At 27.3% G+C, this 9,805-nt stretch overlaps 1 protein-coding gene across 1 annotated transcript; it reads right to left on the bottom strand.

Annotated features, from left to right (window-relative positions):
• Window positions 1-1,905: 1,905 nt before the first annotated feature.
• Window positions 1,906-8,601, bottom strand: LOC135926425 (protein arginine N-methyltransferase 1-like). The gene is made up of 11 exons (XM_065462298.1): window positions 8,334-8,601; window positions 8,187-8,286; window positions 7,908-8,142; window positions 7,718-7,859; window positions 6,735-6,958; window positions 6,510-6,582; window positions 5,636-5,744; window positions 4,871-5,070; window positions 3,583-3,738; window positions 3,004-3,088; window positions 1,906-2,060 (listed from the first exon to the last, which is right to left on the bottom strand). Exons 1-11 carry the CDS (start codon window positions 8,559-8,561, stop codon window positions 1,945-1,947), a joined length of 1,668 nt encoding a protein of 555 aa, XP_065318370.1. The 5' UTR covers window positions 8,562-8,601; the 3' UTR covers window positions 1,906-1,944.
• Between the last annotated feature and the right edge of the window lie 1,204 nt (window positions 8,602-9,805).

Below are 9,805 nucleotides of genomic sequence, written 5' to 3'. Positions count from 1 at the left end.
GAAAAATATATCAGGTATGAAAACTCTGATAAAGTTACATTTGAAATATGACGCTACGCCTAATATTAACCCGCCCAGAAGCCTATTCCAAAGTGGATATGATGACTAAAGAAATAAATGAGTACTTCATGAACAAATATAACCAAGAAGTCAGATGGGCCAGTATGTTCAAGAACGAGGGTATTATGCGCTTTTAGACATTTTTGTAGTAAAGTAGTAATCTATTGTAATATTTTATTTACATATTATATGATATGTTTGTCAGTTAGATATAATTATAAATATATATTTACAAATAATATAATAGGTGTTGTTTAACTTCCTAATGTATTATGTATATACACAATTATTCGTTAGATATCACCATTTGTAATTAAAATTGCACCTTATGGTTATATTATAAACTGAATAAAATGTCAATGAAAACTGATATATATTGTAATGAATTATAGAAATAAATAAATGTAAATAATGGTTCTACCTTCGCTAAAATTTTAAACCCTGCCCGAAGGGTTTAAATAACCCTCGAGTATAAACGAACTAATCTCTAAACTTTCAAGGAAAAGTACTAAGATTAACTTCAAACAGGAATTTCTGCTGATCTCGATACACCATGATTCTAGAAACCTCTAAATTATTTTGACGAAGGGGGGATACCTTTCGCTTCAACAATCTAATGTTCCATTTATCAAAGCGATTTGAAAGATGTGACATTATTTATCAATGATTTACTAATTAACGGTAATAACGATGAAGCACATTTTGACAATATAGATTATTCGAGATAATCTACCACATAGTTTGGTAAAAATTTTACCAAAGGCGAATTTATGAATTATAAGATAAATTGTTAGGACAGGTAGATGCCGACCGAACACATCCAAATAGGGATAAAATCAAAGCGATTACGAACATGCACTAGGAAACTTCCAAAGATGAACTAACTGGGTTTGACGAGCTAACTGCAAATTTTTGTAGAACTTTGTCGGCCTATTATACAAAATTATTAAGAAAGAAAAATATAGATGTGAAACAAACGAAAAAAATTTCAAAGAATTGAAACTACCCATCAGTCAACCTTCCAACATTACACTCCGACCTATCCATTGCTATGGCGGCAGGCCCATTTAAGCAAGGAAGGTGCTTTTATTTCAAGGTCTTTGTTAAAGGCAGGTCAACTAAACTAATATAGTGAGAGAATCCTTACTAATTATCTTTGCTATGAAAAGATTTCAGGAAAATCTCATCGGGATTAAGTTATATATAATAACAGATCGCAAACCGCTGTTTATTAAAGATAACACCTCGATCTTGATGAGACTAAATTGTTATGGAAGCATACGATTTCAAAATAATATACTGGTTAACTAATCAACTTACCATTACAATTAGTCCAAAGTGATCGTACTATTCAATATGAGGAAATTAATGTTGCGAGAGTTACATTAAGGATATATGGAAGCAAACAAGGTAAAATCACTAGCCAGCTATTAGTACAATGATATCAAGGTATAAAATTGTGATTCATGTAACACATTGGCTGATAATCCAAAAAAACTACAATACATGTGGATTGCTGCAAGGAAACTTATCGAAAGATCCCACATATATTTTGCATGGCCATTTTTTTTAAGATATTGAATGATAATAGTAGATACTGATAACAGGTTTCTCATAAATAGTTATATAAAAATATTTAGAAATTTTTTTTTAATATTTTGAATTAATTTTAAGAACGAATTGAATGAAATATTAAATTTAGCTAAAGGAAGGTATTCTTATTCATCTTTAACCTTATTTTAAAAGTATCTTAAAGCTAGAGATGTAATGAAATGAATATGGTTAAAATATTTCTGAGTCAATCAAAATTCATATACATATTATTAAAGAATTTGATTCATTAAATAGGCATAATAAAATGCTTTAATTCAACAATAATTGTTTTTAAGATAGATCAAAAATATAATGTTCGTTAGGTCCCAAATCAATTTCAATGCACCATGTTCTATTATTGTGTGGTATTTGAGTCAAGCTTAATTTGCCTTCTATTTTATCCGCATCTAAATTTGCATAAAATTTATTATTTAATTATATAATTTGATATATAATTACAAGTAATCAAAAATATATAAATTATAATTTAAAAAAAGTGAACTAATAAAAGAGTTTAACGTTCATATTTTTTATTCGTAAATAATCGCAAAAATAATATTTTTCAATCAACTTTACATTCAAAGTCAAAACAACATGCAAATGTTATATCGAGAAAGAAAAGAATTAGGATATTATGAATTCGTTTTCTGAGACCAGAATCACCTATAAGGTCATTTAATTTTCCCCAAATTCTGTAAGATAAAAATATTAACCCTAGTAGATATATTTTTTAAAAAAGTTCAAATATTCAACAAAAATATTATAAAAATTAATATTTTAGTATATTAATCAATATTTACCAGGCCTATTAAAAGACGAATTGAATATTCGATTTGTTTCGAATAATTTGAATCGAATAGTAGTATTTATTCGTTTTGTTCAAATAAATTATAATCATTCGATTTTGGAATAATTATTTATTTTTAATAAAATTTAATGATGCCTTTCAATTATGAAAGGTGATGTGATTAACAAGGTGTTTTTAGTTTTAACTGATTCACTGCTAAAAAAACAGAAACAGTAAATATATTAAACTAATATACATTTTAATTAAGTTAATAATTTAATCACGTGTTCATTATAGTCAGATTATTATAATCCCTTTACTATTTAAAATTATATGTACAATAAAATGAATTTACAAAAATTCTGTCAATATATTTTTGCATGTATTATTATTATATTATTTTTCAAAAATAAATTATTCGAAACCAATACAAATAGTAAATCGTTTTTTAAACAGGCTTAATATTTACTAACAAATGAAAATAAATTATACTATAGGATTTAAATTAATTCAAAATTTGTTATAACAAGTATTATATCTATTAAATTATAATATTTACAAACCTTTAAGATCGTATTTTTCTGGTAAGTGCAATAAAGTTTGTTTCCAATGAGTAGGCGGATGCAAAGGTCCGGTACTAAAATAAACCTAAATAAAAAAACAAGTTTCAAAATAAATTCCCTATATCTAAGTTTCATCTTTAAAAAAATATTTTCAGAGGTGGTATCTTATTATGTAATAGAATATATTAATCATTCCTCATAAATAAATATTTTGCCTAAGAAAACATTTCCTTCTCCGGACAGGATTTTCTAGATCCCGATGACTCATTGTATAAATTTAATGTAACCTGCATTATAAGTAGATGAATTTATGGACGAAAAAAATTCAGACCAAAAAAAATGTTAGTCGGTTTAAGTCTTAACTAAAATCTTTTTAATAGATTCTAATATATAACTTACAGACAAACAATATTTTTTTTAAAAAAATAAAAATAGAAAAAATTATGTCATTTATATTGAAATGGCAATCCCTCCGACCTAACACACACAAGAAAATATTATAAAATTTTAAAAAAACGAGTGTTTTTTTAAAGGTGAGAGGGATGTAATCTGTTAACTTTATCTAATAATATTTGAAACCGGTTCTAAAATTCCATAGTTATCGGGATAAAATTGAGCGTCGAAGTAAAGCATAAACGAGGTCACCATATTTTCGACAATCGATTCATTTAAAGCAAATGCGAACGGAAAATCTTTTATCTCTATGTCCGTGGTCGCTGTTAACATATCGAAAGTCTGTTTTAACAAATAATGGGGATCATTTAATAAATATACAACTGAGGTGTAAAAAAAATCGTCATATTAATAGGTGATGACTTGATTCGTCCCTAATATTATGTATGGACTAACTCAGCTCAATCTACAAGCGCATGCCAAAATATTAGAGAGGAGAGTTAATTTTTTTTGGAGAAAACTACGAAGATGGGGTGTGATTTTTGATAGAAGCTAAAATTTAATTTATCAATACTATTACTTCTCTACAAGTGAATAGGAACGGTTCGTGCATCCCGGTTCAAATTTTTTTCTTTTAAGATGGAGACGTCTTTAGAACGCATTCTGAAGAAGGGAATATTTTGGGACTGATTTATGGGGTGGACGGGACGTAAGAACGAAAGTGCCTTAGTGCAAACTTGACCAGTCGTATTCTAACACAAATTTTAGAGTCAGACGTGCCTTAAGGCAATGTAGCTCTTTAATAATTTGTAAACCTTTTATTTCTACCAAAAAAAATAGAAGATAGAAGGAATATATTTAGCAACAAATGTGCAAATAATAAAGGTGGATAATCAAAACCTCCTATATTTTTAAAAAATATTTAGTTATGTTTTTTTCAATTTATACATGCCATAAAATTCATATACATTTCAGTAAAAAAAATCATCAATAATTGAATAAAATACTGGAGAAATAAATAACAACCAACAATATATAAAATTATTATATCTTCTTGCTAGAAATACCTTAAACTGGATGTTAAAATGATTTATAATTTAAAAAAATTACATATGCTTTGATAGAGAACGCTCCTGAACCGGAAAACGATTTCTCAAAAATGTCGGGAAATTCCAGAACCAAAAACGTTCATATGAACAGTTAGAACGTTTTGGATTCCAGTCTAAAAGTTATGTTCATCAGAATAAAGACGTATATAATTCTAAAAGGAATTGTTCGTCCTGGTTCTAATTGTATAAGACCTATCATTAAATGGATTTAATTTTTAAAATAATTATTTCTTACCATGTCATTTATTACTCCTTTTTCGTCTCCCTCACTTAAGTTAATTCAGTATTTCTCGTCTTCTTGACACTTCCCGAACCAATTTACATAAACCGGTTTGTAAAACCAAGAAACCAAAAAAAAACTAAACTTTAACAATCGTGGGCTCGGCTAAAAGTTTGGCTTTTTCGTCGGCGCTATTGAATACCTCTAAATCGATTTCGCGTCTCTTTATTTTCTTTAAACAGCTCATTTTAAAACCGTACACATCGTCCCAAAAGGTGAATTTATTATCCCAACTCGTGATGTCCGTCAAGGGTTGAAAATATAAATTGAGTTTGGAGGGTAACACTGATTTTTAGAAGAAAAGATAATTATTATATATTGATAAAATTTATCATTCATTTAAAGGGATGTAATATATTATTTTCTATATATAGCTAGCTTTCTACCCTTGAAAAAATTTAGTAGTTGTCTTTTAAGCCGGCTAAAATTCTGCTGAAAAAAAGAAATTATCCAATAAAAAAAAAACTATTAACGTTTTAGTAATGAATTTCTTTGCGCATACTCTACTATTATTTAAAATAGATTATATAAAATTAAGTTAACATGTGAGAATATTTATAAGAAATATAATTTAAAAATTAATCAAATCTCGTTAAAAAATTTTCCCCAATATTAATTACAATCATTATATCGTAAATTATGGTACAATTATGGCATAAAACCTCTATAGGTGACCGCCATCTGATCACCGCCATCTTTAGATCGGTCCCTTCATGGCAAAATCTTATTAAAAATTACTTACAACGGCGTACATCGCTCTCTACAATGACCATAAATTTAACAGCCCTTTGTGTTGGAGCCAGACGTCGCACCATATAGAGGCTTCACGGCATATTTAAAATTATTATACTTATTCCCGTATCTTTCTTGAGGTATTTATCTCTAGCATAAATGACGCTCGATATCATAGATTCGGAAAGAAGGAAATACCCCATCCATTCAGATACTATTATATCCACCTACAATATATAAATTCCATCTTATAATATGAGATTAAGACATATAAAGCCTCAACCTGATTCAAAAAAAAGCCTGTAATTCCATTCAGATTCAGATCTTTGGAATAATAATTCGAATCATATCGTATCGGACGAAATAAACTTTCTTGGGATTGGATCATAAAATAGTGTTGTTAAACAGCTCGATTTGGCAATTTATAAATTAAGATGGTAGCTAAAATAATATTAGCCAAGTCTAAAAATTTAGTGAATAGATGTCCAATCTCCTGGCTTGCATTATATTTTTGGCTAAAAATATTGGGTTGGCCGTTTTAATAAATTAAGATGGTAGCTAAAATAATATTAGCCAAGCCTAAAAATTTAGTGAATAGATATCCAATCTCCAGGCTTGCATTATATTTTTGGCTAAATATATTGGGTTAGCCGTTTTAATAAATTAAGCCCGTTTAACAACAATACTTCTAAATAATATTTAATAAACTAATTCTTAAAATACTACTAAAACAAGCCTGTTTTGAAAAGTTTGAAATAAAAACTTAGATATAAACAAAATGAATTAAACTCAGTTCTATGTTTGGTCATAAACAAAATGAATTAAACTCAGTTCTGTGTTTGGTCTTAAACAAAATATGATAACCCCCCTATACTGGCAGGGATTGGAGAGATGTTTTTGATCATCGTTAATAATATAAGAATTATTTAATGATTTTTTTTAAAAAAATTTATATTAATAATTTCAAGTCAATAATATTTAGATTCGTTTACTTCCTCAACTGGTAGAATGATGTCTTCGATCTTGCCTTTTATAAATGTTATCTTCTCCTCAAACCCATTTTCCCTAAATAATTTGCAATATATTACTTTTTTTCAATTCAAATGTCTTTTAATTTTAAACCTCTATTACTTTATAAATTTAGTTGATAAATATAATTATGTGCAAGTTTTGTTCTTGTATCAAATATAAATTATATTTTTATGTTAAAAAAAAACTTGGCAATATCCATAGCTTCATAGATAATATCAGATTGATCCACAGCTATAACTTTGTGGGCATTCGCTTGGGCTGCAAACAAAGATAATATTCCACTTCCACAACCTATATCTAAAACTATTTTGTCCTGAAATACATTTTGAGGTATGCTATTGTCATCATTGATTAAAGGTTTATATTTGGAAAATATGGCATTTTTGTAGCTTTCAGTTCTAATTCTATCCTAAATTTCCATATTTTTGCATAATTAATTAACATTAGAATTTTAACAATCAGTGAGGATTAAATATCGTGAGTTTTAGCACTAGTGTTCCAAAGAATATTCATTAAATATATTCGAATTGGAATATTTTAGATTTAATATATTTGAATAAAAGAATATTCAAAAATTCTTTAAAAAATATTTTCATATAAAATTTTGCAGTTTATAGTTAATTTAATAATAATTTTTATATTTTTCTATGATTTTGGTGAAAATTATTTAAATTATTTATTGTATTACCTTGCTTCTAATAAGGTCATAGGTTATAAATTGCTTAAAAATTGGAAATATTTCTTATATATTCTCTAAAATCTTGAGAATAAACTTATATTTCATTTGAGTTTTTTTAAAAAAAGCACTAGAGATTTTTTAAGTATCTATTATAATCACCATCATATATAACTTATTGCTCATGGTTCCATATAACAATATAAATAAACCCATATCAAATTTTTAATTGTCTTTTTATATGTGCATATTTTTTTAAAAAATCATGATATGTTTTTATATATATTTGTTTTAAGTTCATTTTTTTAAATTTATAATATTTTAAGATTTTTGCTCAAAATATCCCTGGGTGGTTCCCAATTGAGTTATATATTAGTAAGTAATTTTAAAAAAACATAAAGGGGCTTTAGTCTTTTTGTAAATATGGTGTTCCTAGATTTGTTACCAGTTTAAGGGGTAATTCATTCTTGGGAAATAACAATGTGTAAATACCTTTAACATTTCTTCATGAATTTCTATATAAGAATAAGAGTCAAAATATAATTTTTCATTGCAAGGAGGAATATCAGTCTTGTTAGGTGTTGATGTACCATCATTTTGACCATTTGTGCAAATAATTTCTTTTAATCTATCTCTAAAAATATAAAATAATTAAAAATAAAAAAAATTTCATTTCAAAAACTTAAGAATATTTGTAGTTATATGCATCTCTTTTAAAGTTCCTTCCAAAAATTCAATTTTGGACTTTAATCCAAGTATTTCCTCATTTTTCACATTAGATTTGTCTTTATCATTATTTTCTTTAAACCGTTTATGGCCTCTATCCTTTTCTAAGTCACCATTTAAAATGAGTGCTACATTATTAACATCAGATACACTGGAAGGTGAATATTTCATATCTATAATGTCTTCAATATCTGTCATAATTTTTAAAAATTGCTAAAAAAAAATTAATTTTTACCTAGCATTAAAAGTGAATCGTCCTTTATTGTAGGAGTCATATATTTCTCAAAGTCCCATGATTTATTTGTAATATAATTATAAGCATCATTTGTATCTTTCTAATTAAATACCATATAAAATTCAAAGTAAAAAATATATTGCTTACTGGAATTATTTCACGTAGAAAATTTATTAGCTTTATATAACCAAATGTATCGAGGTTATATTTTTTAATAATGCTAATAATATCAAATTGATGATGACTATGACAATGATTGTATAAATTATAAGGATTTGAAAAGTTTGTATCACATAATAAGCATTTCGTATCTTCAAACATATTAATTTCGTCTTCATTTGCGCTTACGCTTGATTCAGATTCCTCATTTACCATTTATATTTAAATGCTTGATTTTATGGGAATACTTCGTAATCACCTAAAAAGTCAACAGCAGGTTTGACATCAATCATCGTAAAATATCAAAATAATTTTTTTCGTTTAATTATCGAGATATTTATATAATATTTTCATAAATTTGATTATCAGGAATATTTACAATTATCTTCAAGTCAAGGTTTCAAAACTTAAGGATATTAATTATATTTTAAAATAGTGATTTGAAGGTTTTGTTTTAAAAAATAGAATTCCTTTGGTTCTGATGTAAGGGCTCTTGTCTTATCCTCTATATTTTTTTTAAACTTTAAAGTTCCGCTTGGCATATGTCCAAGGGAAGAGATTACGATCGGTGTAAAAATATAATTTGTGAATTTGAAATATTTCATTGTTTTTTTTTCTCGGCTATATCAACCGGATTAGAATTTAAATTTTTGGGGAAAGAAGATACGCATGTGAAGCCCTAAATTAAGGATTTCCCTAAAGACCAAGGCACGGAAGTTAAGCCATCAGGTCTTAAGCCATCATCTAACGATAAATTTGTAGGCTCCAGGATGTTTGGTATTCGGGCCCTGGTAAGAGAACGGCTAATAGCTAAATTAATTGCTGCATGCCTTGCATGCCTGCCTTGACTATATATACAATTTAGACCATGTCTCCCTTTAGAGTCAACTAAAATTTTACATTTGATGCATGTATGTGGTTGAACAATGTTACATCCAAGTCGATGGCCTATGGCAACTCAATTGTTCATCTGATAAGAGGTTACCTAGGATACGACTTGGTAATGCTTCCAACCATTCATAACCACTAGTACAGTCAGCATTCTGTAATAGTAGAATATACTCCAAAGAGGGAAAAATTTTTTAATTAAAGGTTCGAAAATAGATTGGTGTGTTAAGATTGTGGGTAAGAAAGCTTCAGGTGGAGCTAAAGATACCCAGGCTGTCAAGGCTGAGTTTAAAAGGTTATCTTTAGGAGAGATAAAAGTAGATATCATGGCGTTATTCATCAAACGCGATGCCAAAAATGAGGAAAGAGATATAAGATTTAAAGGATATAAATCTAAACCACCCATTTTCGAGGGTAATTGTGAGAAACCCCAATTAAAATCTTCCAATTTAAAATTTAAAATATTTTCTAATAAACTTTTAAAAATTCCTGAACACGATTAATAATTTCATTATTTAAAAAAAAGGAAGAAGATCTAAAAATATGTAAAATCTTTGGTAAAAATAAATATT

Source organism: Gordionus sp. m RMFG-2023, chromosome 3, assembly GCF_954871325.1.
Source record: "Gordionus sp. m RMFG-2023 chromosome 3, tfGorSpeb1-WG-v2, whole genome shotgun sequence".
Lineage (NCBI taxonomy): Eukaryota > Metazoa > Nematomorpha > Gordioida > Chordodea > Parachordodidae > Gordionus > Gordionus sp. m RMFG-2023.
Note: the sequence above shows the minus strand (reverse complement) of the source record. Positions and strands in the feature narration are given on the sequence as shown.

Coding starts and splice junctions, on each gene's coding strand:
- LOC135926425 (XM_065462298.1), bottom strand. CDS start 8,561: ATGGTAAATGAGGAATCTGAATCAAGCGTAAGCGCAAATGAAGACGAA. Junction 6,583..6,734: donor GAAGCTATGGATATTGCCAA/GTTTTTTTTTAA, acceptor CAAATTATTTAG/GGAAAATGGGTTTGAGGAGA. Junction 3,089..3,582: donor ACTATGGAATTTTAGAACCG/GTTTCAAATATT, acceptor TTTTTTATTTAG/GTTTATTTTAGTACCGGACC.